This window comes from Oryzias melastigma, linkage group LG7, assembly GCF_002922805.2.
Source record: "Oryzias melastigma strain HK-1 linkage group LG7, ASM292280v2, whole genome shotgun sequence".
Taxonomy (NCBI): domain Eukaryota; kingdom Metazoa; phylum Chordata; class Actinopteri; order Beloniformes; family Adrianichthyidae; genus Oryzias; species Oryzias melastigma.
Window position 1 is genome coordinate 11,542,214 of NC_050518.1, and position 17,683 is coordinate 11,559,896.

Consider the following 17,683-nt stretch of genomic DNA (forward strand, 5'->3'; position numbering starts at 1 on the left):
TTTAGTCGGATCTGACCATAGCACCTTCTCTCAATCACACTAAATCATGACGGTGTTCATTGGCAAACTTCACATGCATGTGCCTTTTGAAGCAGAGGCACTGAAAGATGTTAAACCATTGCAGTGTAAAGTATTAACAATGGTTTTCTTGGTGACAGTGGACCTTAACACCCAGCTTCTTACTGGTGATTTTATAGTCCATTCCAGTCTTGAGCAGATCTGCAATCCTCTCTTTTAAATCCACTGAAAATTCTTTAGTCTTTCCCATTTTGAAGAGTTTGGAGTCTGACTGATGGGTTCTGTGGACAAGTGTCCTTTTTTTACAGGTGACTAGTTCAAACAGGTGTCTTCAATTCATGTGGCAGGTTTATTAGGAGAGTCTAACTCAAGGGTGTCAAACTCAAGGCCTCCATGGCCGGCCTCCTGCTGGTTTTCCTGAAACCCTGCCTTATTTGCTGTTGATTGCTTGTATCAGGTGTGTTTAGCCAATAAGGAGATTCAAAAGCGGGTTGGTTGGAAAGTATCTAGGACACCAGCCTTCGAGGCCTGGAGTTTGACACTCTTGTTCTAACTGGTCTGTGTGAACCAGAACTCCTAATGGCTACTTCAGGTTCAAATACATGTAGTTTTTTTCCCACAATGAAGATCCAAATAAATGTTTATTAATTATTTAAAGTGGATTTATTGATTTTCCATCTCCTGCGGTTCAAACAAACCTATCGTTGAGATGACTGACTGATAATAGCTTTTTAGGTGGACAAACCTACAAAGCAGAAAATACAAGTTTCATCCCCTGGAGGTCAATAACCTAATTATTTTAGCACACAAAGAGCAAACAGACTACATAACTTCTTGCTTGACCTGAACTTTTTTTCTTTTTATGGATTGGAAAAAAAAGGCCCCCTTTATTTCTAAAGTTCAAATTACCAAGAAATTATATATATATATAAACACATATATATAAACATATTTTGTTACGCTTTCTTAGTCTTTTTGTTACGGTTGTAACTACATTTTTTTCATGCTTTGTTTTAGTTGTGCTATATAAACGCCACACTCAAGGAACTCCCATGTTATAAACTGGTGATCACCATGCACTTCAATGGACTAAACGGTGATAAAAACTGTTTTATAAAGTTGTAAGAACATCTTAATTTTCACCGTCCTAACCTATTTTTTTTTACAGCTTATGCAAATCTGACTGTCCTGTCTTATATGTTTATTATGTCTTTTCTTTATCTAACTGATATTATTCCAGGCAAACAACAGCTAACAAACAGTCTCATGTGATAAACGAGAGTATCAGTGTTGCAAAATTTATCTGTGGACCAAAACAAAGTAGATTTTTTAAAACAAGCTATATTAATATAAAGTCAAATCTAAATTTATTGTGAAAAGTAAGAACTAAAGCTAAACATATTTTTGATATCTTGGGGAAAAAAGTAATCAATCATTGCATCAATATGGAGTATTCAACATTTAATTTTTTTCATTTTCATCCATCACACCAAGTATTGTGTTCAGACTATCCCCAGTGGTGAGTCATCAACTTATCTGCATGTTTTTGCAGCAATGCAAACAAACAAAAACAAGACGATTTACAAAGCAAAACTACAGTATATGAGCAATTCGTAAACAAGTGTAAATAAAGGCAATTTCCAAAAAACAAAATACAAATAGCACCAAGTTGACAGACATTTCTTGTTACAGAGGCCAAACTAGTGTCCACACAGAGGATACTGAGGATGCTCATCAGGAGAAACCCGTAGCAGCATTTTTATCTTTTACTGTTGTTCCAGTTCAAACATTTACCAAAAACAACGTTATCAATTCATATAAGTTAAAAAGCTAAAAATGAATAAACAACTATAATCAGAGTAAAACGCCCTGCACATTAAAAGTCAAGGCAAATGTTGCAAGGTTATTTAACCAAATGTCTTCTAACTTTTTTTTTTTACTCTGATAAATCAAGCAAACACCCAGGAAACCTGGAGCAGGTAGCTTATAGGAAATGGCTTTTATTGGCTGCATCAAAAAAATAAAGTACACAGAAAAGAGCGTTCATTTTAGTTTAATTACACGCACACATACACAAAGTTTTTCTATCTAACACCGTAGTTCAAACGCCACTGGTCTTATGTTTGGTTGGCTGTGCAGTCTTTGATCTTCTTTTCAGCTCAGCAAGCTGTTCTGAATGTGTGGTCAAGGTGCCGTTCACCTGGGCCAGGTAGGTGTCAGAATGTCTCTCTAGCTCAGCCCTGATTCTCTCCAGGTGCTCCACCATGTCTCGCAGGTTGCTGCACTGCCCTTCTACTTGGGTCACTCTGGTGTCAACGTGCTTCACGTCCTCCTGAACCTCCATGGCAGCGCTGCGGCAGCCCTGCAGCCCCCCGGTCAACTGTCTTTTTAAGGTAGCCAGCTCTTCCTTCAGCTGAGCCAGCCGCCTCTCGCCTGCTCCGAGGAGAGAGGCCTGATGACCCATGAGTTTGGTGAGTCCTTGCAACTGGTTGACAAGCTGGTGTTCCCTCTGCTCCCATGATGAGTTAGCATGGCCCACTTCAGTTGCAATAAAAGTTAAAGAGTCTCTCAAGCCCTTCAGAGTGCGATTCACAGAGTTGATGTTGACTTTCAGCAGTGTGATCTCTCCCTGAACTGTGCCCTCTGTGCTTTCCTGTTCGGTCCGGATGAGCAAGTTATTCAAGGTGGTGTTAAGGCGGTCCAACCAATTAGAATGGAAGTCCAGACGATCCGTCATTTTCTTCTCCATTCCGGGACACTCCTCCTCTACCACAGTGCCACTGACACCACCTGCTGGTGGGGGGCAGCGTGCACAAGAGGATGTGCAGAGATGCTCTAAGTCTACTAAATGTTTCTGTATCCCACTCAAGTCCCCCTCCACTTTTGTCCTCAAGGACTCAATGGCCGTCTCCAGGGCGGGGATCACATGACCATCCAGAAGACTGGAAGTGCTGCCATTAATGTGGCTCTTATCAGAAAACCCATTGACTCCACCAGGTCTGATACTACTTGAAAAAGGCTTACCCTTTATGTCTACTAAGGGGTTCTGGACAATGGTCTCTGTGTGGATCCTTTGTTCAGTGAGGGTTGTCTTCAGATGACTTTGAGATCCTGTCAGATCTTGGACCGACCTTTGCAGCCACAGCATCTGCTCAGACAAGTTGTTCACCTGCAATCATCGAGATTTATTTAAAGTAATTGCCCAAAATTACATGGAAATATTTTCTGTGGCATCACTTTGAGATACTTCTTATATCAGCTCAAAATTTGTGATTGTTTTCTTATGATAAAACACAAACCTAGTGATCTCTTGTGTATTGTGTCTGTTTCTACCATGCTGATTACATAAGAAGGTAAAAGTTTACCTGTCCGCAGCAGCTTTCTGTCAGAGTCAAACCCTGGATTTGATGTGGCAAAGGTCCAGACTCTTTTTTACCAATGGTTTCGGTTCCATCCAGTCGCTGCTGAATCTGCTCCCAGCCGTTCAAGCATTCCACAAGGCACTGCTTCTGCACTTCCTGGATCTTCTCGTTGTAGTGTTTCTCCAGCCTGTCCAGGCGATCCTCAAAGTGATTGTAGATCTCTGTCCTCAGCGTTGCTAGCTTATCATCTAAGATTTCCTCCAGATGAGAGGTCAAGCCAGGGGTTAGGACAGGTCGGCCTTGGACTTCTGTCACTATGCTTTTTAAGTCACCAAATCCATTGAGTGTGCTAAGTCTGTCTGCCAGGCTGGCTACCACCCCATTGAGGGTTCTTAGACTGTGATTGAAGCGTTGCAGGTCTCTGTCCATGTGGTTCAGGCGCTCTCCAGTCACTCCTGAAATGAGTTAATTTTGAGTTAAACCATTTAGGAGAATGAAAAAATATACATTAAAAAAATTTTATTAGTCACAAGATTTCTACTCTTCAAACCTTAAGACCACAACTGAAGAATCTATGAAGGGCAGCGAAATAAGTGTGTCAGATTACCCAGGAGGAAGTCTGTTCTCACTATAATGCTCGATCTGAGTATCCATAGTATCAATACCAAGGTGAAGTATCGATACTAGCATGATAAGATTGATACTTTTGCTGCAGTTTTTCTTCAATACGTACAGTAAAGTACTTGAATTAACTTAAGGAGTTCATGCAAGCGAAGGTCTATCTGTCTCCTTTATTGCCGGATTGTCCAATAAAAAGGCTTCAAATGAGCAAAAATCCACCCAGTTTGAGCGGAAAACCACCCAATTTGGCAGCATTGTCTGTCTGTCATTGTCTGTCACTGCCATATGGCAGACAGTATCAGTATCAATATTGGCAATACTAGCCATGTAATTACTTGGTATCAAATCAATACCCTAACTCCCAGTTCTCACCATGTGTGGGTCTTCCACTGATTGAAGGCACTTGTCCTGTGGGCACGCCTGGGAAGGGTTTGCCCGGGTCTGGCTGGCCTCTTCCAGTAACTTCAGGCAGGGATGTGTGCCTGTCGCCACAGGCTTCTCCTGAATATCCCGGACAACATCTCCACTCCAGCTCGGTCACCGTTTTAAATCCCACCTTGTACAGAGGCTTGAAAAACGTCCTGTATCTGATGGAAAGAATATCAATCTTGTCAATCTTGCATGAATAGAAAATAAAAGAGTGGGGCAGAGATCAGAAATCTAAATTACATTTAAAGTTTTATTGAATGACCCCTTAATCTAATGAAAATAAAAAATCTTATCAAAAAGCATACAATTGTGTACATTTTAAATGAACATTGAGAACTTCTAGTGTGTAATCAGAGTATCATGTGCTCACTAGAGGGCAGCACTGACGCACAGAATTCTCCCCTGATCTCTTTAGTGCTGCAGTGTTAAGCCAAAGCAATTGTTACCCATCCTACATCTCAAAGCCATTGGACCCAGACTGAACAGTTGACTTTTGTTGTAGTTTACTTACACAACAACAGGGCATTTCTGCCCCCAGATGCACTTGGTGGTGTACTCAGCCTTCACAAACGTCGCCACTCCATCCTGCATGATACATGTGACGTTCTTCTGAACCATGTAGGCACAGTGGTTTCTGTGGATGGAGAAGAGGGATGTTACAGTACCAAAATAAGCAGGTTAGACTCGTCATTAAGGAGATGTCTTAGCTGAAAAGCAGTTACAGATGCAATTAAATTATCATTAAGTTTCAAATTCACAAGCAGGCTAATTGATTGAAGCCATTTCTGTCCTGCTACATTTTCTGTCATGAAATATTTTTACTCAGATTAAACCACTGGTTCTAATTGTAATGTGGGGTCTAGTCAAAAAGCAATAGGAAATAGTTTGATAGATTCAGCTTTTTAAAACTTAAAAATAAATGCATATTCAAAGATCTTGTTTTATGTACTAAAATACTCCCCATAAACTAACTTACAAGGAAGTTATTTTAGGAGCTCCTAGAAAAAGCAGTTCTTACTCATACAGGAGCAAATACTACAATAAACCAGACTAAAATACATATCATACATTGGTGCCTCTAATAAACGTGTTACTTGTGGTTTTTTATGTTAATGGAAGGTTGTTGTTTCACTTTAAATTATATTTGTACATGAAATATGCTATACAAATAAATTGCCTTTTACCATAAGCAGATAATCAAATGTTTGCCCCACTTTTCACCCCCCAATTTTCAGTTTTTCTTGTTCTATTTCTTCACATTGGTCATTGGAACTCCATTATATACATTTTACTCCTTTATGTTTGGTGATTTTCCATCTTAAAGTTGGAAAAGTCCTCTGGTTTTACCAGTGTTACACAACTGTAGTTAGTAGTCACAGGAAGTCTTTGAGTTTTTATGATAAATCCGGTTTTATTTCTGCAACTTTTGGGATGTCATCATACAGTTTTAGTTTCACTCTCAAGCAACTCTATCCCCTCACATCCAGGTCAGCTATAATGACTGCTAATTTTTCCTCTGGACTCTGTGCAGCACAGGAAATAATGATCCACTCACGTTTTAGACATTTTTCACGTTCATAGGGGAGCTTTTAGCTGCACATGCAGTACTATTTCTGCACAGCTGTTACAGGATAAATAGTACTGTTAGGTGCAGCAAGGACACAGGGGTGAGAGGGGTTACTGGAGCCAACAGACTCAGACATCAAACTCTGCACTCCTGCAACACCTATATGTGTGACAGAGCTGGAGCGCACACCATCAGTGTTAGCATATGTTAGCACCAGTGGAGGGAAAAAGGGCAGCATCCTGGATAAAGAGCTCCTTTCATCCCAACCTGACAACCTGCTGCCAGCTGTTGAGGAAGCTGCAGTTATGACCTGAACTGATGTGGGATGATGGGAGCTCCGAAAGCACTTCAAACTCACACACATGATAACCTCAACCCTTCTATTAGTTTCCTGTGAGAAAGCTGAATTGACACTTTAAATGCTGCTCACTTTAAAAGCATTAAGAAATGTTCCCACCCAAAAGATTTTAATATTTACTTGTGTGATGTTTCACTACAGCAGCAAATGATGAGCTTTTTAAGCTGTCATTTCTCCAGACTCCACCTGTAGAGATTCTTTAACATCCTTGAGAGAGTTTTACAAGGAATGAATGAATACCAATCAGGTAATAATACACAAAATAACATCTTACATAATCAGTCACAAGTTGATCACTTGAAATAGAGTAGGAGGAAGCGAACTTATATAATCCCAAACCGTTTCGACCATACCATTTTCTCTACATGAATTATCAACATCCGGTTCAGGACTTATTATCAAATATTTATTTCCTACAATCATAAATTCAGGTTATTAAGCATATTTAAGATCAGTGATGTGATTAAATTTCAAATATCCACAGAAAAGTCATTTATATTCATCAGTACCAATAATCTAAATTTACTCAGAGGATTATAATCAGGAAAAAATTTTTTCCACATTAATCAATTCCAAAAATCCAAGCATTTTCAGACCATCATCACCAAAAAAATCACCAGCACCATAAATCCAGAGCATACCGAAGTGATTAAAAATCATCTGAATACATTCCAAAGACCCCGGTACCAATCAATGCAAAATTTCCTCCCGACGACGATGATCCGAGCATACCCCAGACTCCCGGCACGATCAATGCAAACGACCTTTTTTTCTCGATGATATCCATTAATTATCACCAGAAAGAAAAATCATCTACATTATTCAAAGCAAAAACAAAATACAAAATATACTCATTAAAAAAGACAATTTGTGTTGATTGTGTTCATAAAAGAAGATCAGTCATAAATCACACTTTAGAAGAAATAAAGTAAAAGAAACAACAATCAAGTTTATGTGCAGAATCAGTGATACATCACAGTTTAAGGCCACGTAACCCTTCGTTGTTTTGACTGCAGACTGTCCTTCAGTTGATATATCAAGTAAATTGTGCTCAAGTTGTTTGCAGGTCAGCTGAAAATCGGGTCAAAGTTTACCTTCAGAAGCGGTAGATTCTGGGTGTCAATTTCTCGAAATTCCATTTCACGCTTATTTTGCATTAATTAAAGGCTGAGATGTCCGTAATCCCACCCTTATAAAACTCTTTCATTGTCTTTGATCTCCAGTGGTTTAGCCATTTCTGGTGGACCGAGTGGTTTGACAAAGATCCTTTAGCTCTGCACCCAAGTTCCTTGGATCTGTCTTCTCTTCCTTAACAGTCTTGCGTGTTTCGCACGATCGGTATAAGATATTTCGACAGGACATCATTTAGATAAACAGCTGAACCCTTCTGGTGTTTTTGTTGTTTCATCAGAGTTATATTGTGCTTTCAACTGACAAACCTGATCATGATCCCTGGTTTATCCAAATTCTTTCTTAGAGGAAGCGGATGGTAGACCTCAATAGTATTTAGATCCAAGGAAATCCTTTAGATGTGGGAAATAATCTAACTTGGCTTTCCAGAAGTCGCATTAGCATCTCCAACAGCTGCATTAGCATCCGTGCTAACGTTGGTTGCACCAGGGCGGCCCCGGGGTTTGAGTTGAAGGTGGTATTCATTCTTACTTATTGATCCACGTCGTTCATTCTTCTCTCCAGGAGATCATGCCGATTATCTCGTTGTTCGTTACATTCCTTTTCCTGTGGTAAATCTTCCACAAGTTGTAGCAGTGGTGATAGCTTAGCATTGAGCTCCATCAGTGCTGATACCTTAGCATCCATAAGAAGCAGTGGAGTTATTTTAGCCTGGATGTCGGCTAACGCAACTTTAAGCTCCGTCCTTCTAGATTTTTCTTCGGTGCCATGTTCAACTGTCCTTGTTGCAGAATTACTGCTGTTTTGCAGTTTGTGATCAAAGCCGCTTGTATGCGACTTGATTTGATGATCCCTCCCTGTGCTATCATCTGCTGCCTTGAGCCAGAATATTTTCTTTTTTCTTCCTTCCTTTTGCATGTGAGCATGTTTTTAAATATTGTTAACTCTAATCTTCATTAAGTTCTAGATCTATCACATCGGTATCAGTTATGTGATACAAACCAGAGCTGATACATGTGTGGAAAATGCAATGGGGGATTTGGCTATCTTAAACCAATTAATGGAGGAAACAACATCTGAGCTCACCTATTTGTTTGTCAGGTGCACATCTGGGAGACAGCTAGAGGCCTTGAGACCCAATGAAAGAAAACCTCAGGAATCCAGATGTGAGAAAAAGAAAAAAAAAAAAAAAGAAAGAGAGCGCCTCCTCTTGGGTTTCTGTTTCTCACACTCTCCCCCAGCTCTGCCTGTTTTCACAGGTCTGTTGGTGTAATTTAGGTCTGCGACTGGTATTTTAACCTCACTGTCTCACAGACAGGGGAGCTGAGGGCTCGGCGCTGCGGTGTCGGTCAAGCCAACAGCAGTTCAACTCATCTGCTGGGCGAAAGCAGATTTTAATGATGTCGAGTTTGAAAGGTAGTGATTATGGCCCTGCAGCTAAACAGACCATACAAACATGATTTGAAGAATACCATTTCTGAATGTGAGTTCTCCCACCGTGTAAAAACTCTATTAGTGTTTTCTGTTTTTGTCCCAACCATGTTCAGCTGTTCCAGGTTAAGTGAGAACATTGTTTTGGCTGTGCACGTGTGGGAAAATGTTACTGGAGGAAAGCGTGGCTAATTTGGCTACTTTCAGAAAATGTTTGACAACAAAGTCATGAACGATATGATCAGGTACCGTAAAAATATGAACAAAAAGACATAATAACAGATATTTTTCTTCTTATTTTACTGAAACAGGGAGACTGAAGCTTATAAGAATAATAAAAAAAAACTTGTGTTTTGAAGCGCTTCTAAATAAAAGATGAACAGAAAATTCAAGAATCCTAAAATTAAAGTTATTAAGACACTACATTTTTAATATCATAATTTGAAAACAGCCAGCAATAAGACATAACCCCTCTGCATCTTTTTTATGTAATCATAAAGAAAGAATGAGTAAATCTCCTTTTTTTTCTATGCTGTTTTCTTTATTTGGATTTTATGTTGCAGCTGCACAACTCAGAAAACTGAAACAAAAAGTGGTGTTCAAGTGTTTCACTTAGTCCATATTTATTTCATAAGGGGTGCAGTCATCTTGGAATCAACTCCTTTTTTGATTGGGGACCTCCAACCTGGGTTGTTCCAATTCTTTATTTATTTTTTGGTGTTTTTCTGAAATAAAAAGTCCCAAAACTGTTTTTTCTCTTCACTGTTCTTCAAGGGCGTTTTCACTTTAGGAAAGTCCATTGGTCAGCGTTGTTGGTCTGCATCGATTATGAACTTTTTATTTTTTTTTTTGTTTGATTTGTGTTCTCATTGCACGTTTTGGATGTTGACCAATACTGTTAAACTGAAGCATATGTGTGACAATCGCTGCACAAAATGAGGGTGGGAAAATGTAACTTTAGAGGAAGAGATCATGGAGGTCTTTCATCCATAATAAATATATCGTTAATAGTTGACAATTATTCTGAGTTCAAGGAGAAGCTGTTTCGCATTTTAAGGACCAGATTATGGCAACTATGAGAAAATAAATACAAAAAGAAATACCACAACAGGGGTGTGATTCTAAAAGTTCACATCTTGTGAAACATGAATGTGTAGTGTGTGCATAACCGTAAAAATGTCTACAGAGTTTACCCCCTTATTCGTGGGGGATAGGATACAAATAACCCCCAGTCTACGTCTTGCGGGAATTTCCGTTACCAATCCATACCCGTCAAAAACACTTCTGATCATGCTTTGTAAACATTTATTAAAGAACATTGGAGCATTGTGCAACAAAGTTTTTTTTTTTAAATTCAGATCAAGAGACTGCAAACTTTTCATGGGGACCGTCACTCTGTCTCTCTGTGCCTTAAAAAGTGTGTACCTCCTCCTTCATCAGTTAAGTGCGAGAGGGCATCTCCATCTAGAATTTTCCAGTTTCATCCACAATAAACACCAGCTCTGGATGATAATTATCCTCTCCGATTATCAGGATATTTTCGAGCAGCTTCCTAGTCAGCTGATACCATTTCTCCATGCAGGCTCACTGTGAGTGTGTGCGGCTGTGTGTGCACCTAGCGGACAGGGTGGCGTGATCTTCAACTGCTCTCCTCTCCTGGGAAATTCCCGCAGCACCTTCGGAAGTAAAAGTTTCATACAAGTGTCTTGAGTTGTTGGAGTTATTGTGACGCACCGCTGGAGTCACATGACTGGAAAAAAAATGTGAATATGTGAAACCACAAATAAATTAACGCAAATAAGCAGGGGAACACTGTATTTATGGTTACATGTACTAATGTTGTCAAGATTTTTTTATTTCCCTATCAATGTATTACTTTACATCTGAAATTGGTTTGATACATCTGTGTTTTGTAACTTTTTTGCATTATTCCATAATTAATGCTTGAAATAAACCAATAATTCTCCCTCCTGGATACCTTTTATTATTTTGCCCAGATTTGTTAACTTGTTTGATTCCTAAAACCGTAAATGGTGTTTACTTTAATAGTGCTTTTCTACCTTGTTGAAGGCCCAAAGCACTTTACAGCCACTCATGCACACACACGTTCACACTCTGATAATAGCTCCACTCACATAGTGTGGAGTTCTGTGTCTTGCTGAAAGACACTTTGACACATGGGCAAAAACAGGAACTGAACCTGCAAACTTCCAATCAGAGGTCTACCGCTCCATCTCTGGACCACATCTGCCATAAGGTTGTTTTTTTTTTAGTGTTTGACTAAGACTATCTCTTCAGGGAGTTCTCAATCCGCTTGGTTTGAACAGAAACTTCAGAAACTGGATTCACACCTGCAAAGTTATTAACATGGGAAACATTGTAATGGAATGAGTCAGGTGTGAACACACCTGTTTCCTCCGATGCTAGCTCATCAAGATCACTATAGTGTCCTGTAAGATAAGGATAATGTATCTGAAACCCTGCTTTACTGCCTGCAGTTACAGTTTGGGTTATTTGGGGGGGTGGGGGTTTGGCGGAGAGGGTAACTTCAAAGATTTACAACCATTGTGCCTTTAGGCAAGATGCTTAACCCAAATAGCTTACAATGATAAATATATATTGTAAATGATTACAGATCATTTAGAAGTTATACATTTACAACATTACATTCAATTACCTTCAACTTTAGTTTGTTTTTCCCCCCTGTGAATGACACAGGTTAGGTTTATTTGAATAAAGAGAACCTGGGGTCTGTGTGGCTCAGATTGACTTAATCAAAGGTTACCTAAAAATTGAGGGTTAAAATGACGTCACCAATGATACAAGAAGACAGACGGCTAAGCTCAATGAAATAAACAACATTTGAGCCTAATGAGGAGGCATTTTAATTTAAATAGAAATTATTCCAAGAAAAAGCTTAGCGACTGGAAAAATGTAGCATTTATTTTAATTAGTCAAAGCCTCATAGTCTTCCTGCTTTAAAAGTTACATTTTGGATGGTAAATCTTTTGTAAGACACAATTTACTAACATGTAAGAGTAAAATATTACAAAAAGATTTAATAGTAATGCCAAACACCAGTTGTACATGTCAAAAAGAGATACATTTTACTGTAATATACTACTTTTGTAATGGATTTCTTCCAATAATACTAATAAATGTTCCAAAAGTTTGATTAAATTTAGACTCCATTGATGGTTTTGAGTTCGATTTCTATGTTAGAACATTACACACTTCCAAGTGTCCTGGAGCAGAGCTTTATCCAGGACAACGACCAAGGGAGTGCAGGTGACTTGATCAATAAATCTGTGAAACAGTCTGCTTTGCCTTAATGTTCTTTCCATCCTTTTCCCAGATCTGTCACATTTTCCCATCCCAAGTGCAGTGTGCAGGTCATTGTTCTTGTTATGTGGAGTAGATGGAAATGTCATTAGCTCTGGACAAAATAAGACCTTTGCCACAAATGTTCCCAGAAACATTTAAAAAGACCATTTCACATTTTTCACTGTAATTTTTGCTGTGTTTCAAAATATTTTTCCCTGTGAACACAAAAAGGAAAATACCCAAAATAAGGAAAACTGTTTTTCCAGTCATCCCACGCCCTCAGCAAACCACCCAATCCCCTCTGATCTGACTGATTTAAAGCCATACACGTGTTCTGTAAAAAATGTTCTCGCTTATATACGGATAAATCTCAATTGTGAACCTGCTAACTTGGTCTTAGTGTCTTGCTCTTCCATCAAATTAGTCTAAATGATCAGTGGCATTTGGCATTTTTGGACTCCTGGTCTATTTCCACAACAAATACTTCCAGTGTAGCGTTACAGTTTTATAGCCTCCCTTGGGTAAAGTAGAATTCCCATCACATTTTTGACAATACTAAGCTTCCACCCTCTTCTGAGCCTACATTCAATTTATTTCCCACTTCTCATAAATTTGTTTCCTCCTTTGCTTAAAAATGTGTGAAATGCAGTTAATCTGTTTAATGATCACTGCATGTTTTTTTATAAGCATTTTCTGATATGTCATGAAACCCCTCTGAGTCACTTTATCCCCTCAGAAAGATCTCTTGTTTTGACACTATGGCATTAAATGCCCCCCTCCCCGTTGGTAAGCACACTCGCACTTGCAGGGGGGCCTGACTGTTTGAACCCAAGCCACTTTTCCCAGCTTGAGACAGATTTATCACGGGTTTGCAGCTCTTAGCAACACATGCAATCTTTAATGTGACCCTACACAACTATATACAGAGCAGCGAGGCCCCCAGGGACAATGTTTCTTCATGTATTTTTTTAATGATGGCTATCTCTGGACAGCTGGCACGTCTTTGATCTTCATGATCCGGGATGACTGAGGCTACTGACGGCTAATGATTGAGGTTAAAGATACACTCAGCTCAAACACCTGGGGGATCACTCTGTCACTGGGAGGAAAGGTCAGCCAGGGCAGGTCTCATTATTGAAGCTCCAGAGCAGATTCTCGGCAAAATGAAATTTTCAACCTGTTATCATTTAGGAAAGTATACAAAAATATTTTTTATCATTTATTTTTAATAAATTAAAATCATGTAGTTATCTTTTTCATAAATATGATAGTTGTTTATGTATGCTAACTAGAGTTAATTGCATGTCAACAATGAAAAACATGACTATGATCCCGAGGCATTTACCAAACCATAATCTGCTTTTGTGTTCTTAAGATTTTCAGCTCTATGGTTCAGTTAGTTAGGCTTCCTGCTAACACTTTGTGAAATAAAAGATTTAAAAATTACAGAAATGTGAGTAGCCAGATATAAAAAAAAGTATTTGTATTGTTTGGGAAATGATTGCAAATGACTTGGAAAGATAAAAAGTTGTTTCTACTAATGCATTTGTTAGCTCAGTTTTTATTCATTTATTTAAAGTGAAGCTGTTAGCACCAAAATAGATGTCTTTTTTTATTTTTTATTAATGCATTAATAAAACAAGAGGGTTTTGACTCAAATGATATATGCATAAACATGAATGCAGTCATATGTGTTGTCTGTATTTCTGCAGCAGACCGGCAGACACCTGGAAGGGGTTATTTACTGGGGTATACTTTTATAGCGCTTTACTACCTTCCTCGAAGGCCCAAAGCACTTTATAGTCACGGACCCATTCACACACATTCACACACTGATGTCAACATATACAACAAATATCCAATAGTGTATGGAAACGTACTTCCATGGGGGGAGAAAAACTGACATTATCAGAGTTCTTGGTAAGATTAAATCCCTTACTTGGTAATTAACTATCTCATCAATTTTGGCAATAGTAGAGGGAGAACGGAAAATAATCTGATCCAATCATTTTTGATTCAGTGTTCTCAGTGGTCTTTTAATCATAAAAAACCTGACATAGTTTTGGCACAGTGACAGTAGTTCTTTAGAAAATTCCCTCCTAGTTGTGAACTATTGGTGAGAAATAAGCCCGCCCCTTTCCTATCTAGCTCTCCTGCTAGCTTACAGCCTCTCACAACCACAAACTAACATTACTGGTGCAACAAAAATGGTGAGCAATATTGGAGCTATGCAGCTTTGGAGCCAGATGGCTGCACAGAGGAGGAAAACAAAGACGTACATGGATCTATTTGACTGCAAGTGGATGTATTAGAATGGAGCAAGGAGCTTAACATATTAAAAACGCGACTTTTATCGGAGTGGGCTTTGAATGCCTTTTTATTGCACAAAGCCTTTCAAGAAAAATGTAACAATAAAGAACTGTTTGCAAGATAAATGGACTTTACTGCCCAGTCTAGCTCCTAGCAGGAGACTGGCTCCATTTCTCTCTTCCACTGGACACTCATCACAAACTTACAAGAACCTCTAACCTCTGTCAGCTAACTGACCTTTCCCCCTTGATCTCTGTTTCATACATCACAGAGAGAAGCCTTCAGTTACATTTCTAATCTGATCAGTGGTGACATGTGGCATCCCTGATGATTTAAACCAAACCTGTTCCCTGATGATGAGTGTGCTTTACAGTGGTATGCTATAGTGCAACGTGAGATCTACTCACGAGATGCAAGCCATGGTTCTAATATGCCTTTGTGTCCTGGGACTGAAAAATGTGTGACTGAAAGTAATTTTAACGGCACTTTCTCTAATTTATTATAACCTCGGTGCCAAAGTACATGGAAATATGGAATCTCTTAACCCCAGATTTACCCAAAGGACAATATAGGCTTCCATGCAATAAAGCGCTGACAGGTACAGTGTTGTAACTGTCTAAGATGTCACAGTCGCTGAGTTGAGGATAATATATTTTCTCACAGCAGCAAGTGGTTGCATTGAGAGGGAGAAACGACTGTGAAATCAAATCACTCGCTTTGCTGGCAAAACATAGATGATAATTCAAAATGACGTCTAAATGTCTGCAGTGCAGCGACGGCAGAGAATTTTTAATATGTTTATTCTGGTGATGATACAAAGATGGGTTTTCATTTTATAGAAGGTAGACACATGCACAAATAGACTGGGACACACGTGTTATTTTTAAGACTGTGTTTCCACGGGCCGGTCAGGCAGACAACAACCCGGCTCGGATAACTATAGTGGTGGTGGTCTGATGGTGACACGTCCCCAGAGGCCTCTGAGTCCAAGCTGGGTCAGCACCTCTTATATGAGCAAAAAGTAAAGTTGGACACCAAACTACAAGCAAAACACACTAAATCCTCAGGTTCAACTGTTTAGTCATCATTATGAATCTCTTATAACACTTTCCAAAAACAGCTGGAACAGTAAAGCTTTTGTCAAATTCAGAGTTACCACTGACAATGACAAGGAAAGTTATTTCTATTTTATGCTTCCAGTATTCGCTCTGGAGGGGAATCTGGACAATTTACTTTATATTGGATCTGCTCACTGAGTCCCTTTCATATTAAATAAATTAAACTGAGCTATGTTCCATCCCTGATATGCCTGGAGACAAAGTCAAGTTAGAGTTTTTTATTGAATTTTGCAAAATAAGACCTCAACTTCTTTGAGTGGTTGTATATTTCCAGTTTCCAGATCATCTTTAAAGGTTAAAATTGCTTTCTTCAAGCAGTACATACTGTAAAAAGTGAAACATTAGATGAATTGACAAAAGTTCCTTAATTTCTTTCATTTAAAAATATTAGTTTTTATTAAATTAAAAAATTGAGATTAACTCAAAATTTTAATTTGATTAAAACTAATAATTTTACATTAAAAATTACACAAGTTTTTTAAATTGATCCAAAATTTCTGTTTTATCAGTGCAGCTATAAAAATGATAGAATCTTTTAACAGATTGGTCATGCATTTGTAGACTTCACTTCTTCCCTTTTAGATCACAAAAAGAGTGTTCTTTTGATATTTTTTGTGTAAAATGTTGACATCCCTGTTTGAGTCAACCATTATTATAAAACTGGCAGATTCAAAGGGCGAAAATGCTGCATATAGTTAAAAATCATCTTAAAAAAATAAAAAAATAAAATCACTAATAGAAATGCAAGACAAGTAAATTAAACAACTACTTTTAACCCCAAAAAAATGGAAAAGTAAGATTGCACTGGACAAACTTATCCTTGATTTTCAGTCATTTTACCATTATATAAGTCTGCATATTCTCATCTAAAATTGAGTTGAAATTTCATTATAAAGTTTACTGCAATGTTATTTCACAAACATGTGTCAGAGTTCAGAAAACATTTGGGGAAATCTTGGCTTCCCATGTTAATCCTTATGACTTACAAAGTTGGCTCTGAACCAGAGTTCCATGCATTACCAACACCTATGAAAACTTCTAAAAATATCAACATTTGAGAACTTGACTTTTTAGCAAAGCATGCTCTTTTTTGTATATAGATTGTATTGCACATATATTTGCAGCTTGCACTGATAAAGTAAGTTATAAAGTGTTGTATTTAACCAAAAAATGTCAAGCTGCACTGGAAGCAGCTGTTGTTGAGCCTGGGGTTAGACCGGGGTGGGCAAACCTTTTAATTTGTGGGCCACAAAGGATTCAAAATTTGACAGAAGGTCCAAACCAGCATCAAATGTGTGGCGTTATTTGGTTATTTTGCCCCAATTTGGACAAAGGCATGCTAATTTTGATTAAAAATTAATATATTTTACAAGAGAATATTTGTGGAGTTTTTATTTTTTTCAAAATTGCGACTTTTTTTTCTTATTTTAGTGCCAACTGCACCAACCAGATGATGTCCCTCAGAGAAAAACATAAACTTCAAGAAATGCTGTGTTCATGTGTTGTTGGAATGATTGGAAAAATGCCTACCTGACTTAGAAACTACACATGAACTTAAGTAAAAACACAAATCTTAGAAAAAAAAAAACAGAATAACTTTTTGAACCCAGGCAGAGGTCATTGTTTCTATAAAAAGAGACAATTATTAGGATTTTCAATATAATTTATTCTAGTTTGGCGGGCCAGATTAAATAGTTACACTGGCTGCAAATGGCCCCCGAGCCATAGTTTGCCCACCCCACTTTTTGGCTAAATACTACATTAATGAATCACAAAGTGATGTCTAAAGTAGTTGAATGTGTACATCGACTCAAAAAGACGATGACCTTATTTTAACTGGAAAAAGTGAAAGAGAAAACCACATATGCAGGGAGGATGCTGAGAGGAGGAGAGAGCTCGGGGAGAACCGAACGGGACTGGACAATCAACAGAGTCCGAGGAGAGCTTGAGCAGAGCAGCAGGTAGCTGGGGAGCTGTCCAAAGACATAACAGCTCTCCTGAGAAGCCAAGCAAA

At 38.4% G+C, this 17,683-nt stretch overlaps 1 protein-coding gene across 1 annotated transcript in view; it reads right to left on the reverse strand.

Annotated features, from left to right (window-relative positions):
• Positions 1-1,945: 1,945 nt before the first annotated feature.
• LOC112158648 (EMILIN-3) overlaps positions 1,946-17,683 on the reverse strand; it is a 17,632-nt gene continuing 1,894 nt past the window's right edge. The window contains exons 2-5 of the mRNA XM_024292088.2: positions 4,942-5,064; positions 4,374-4,588; positions 3,384-3,835; positions 1,946-3,187 (exon numbers count right to left, since the gene is read on the reverse strand). Of these exons, the coding sequence (XP_024147856.1) occupies positions 2,120-3,187; positions 3,384-3,835; positions 4,374-4,588; positions 4,942-5,064 (1,858 nt within the window). The 3' untranslated portion in view covers positions 1,946-2,119. The remainder of the gene's footprint in view (positions 3,188-3,383; positions 3,836-4,373; positions 4,589-4,941; positions 5,065-17,683) is intronic.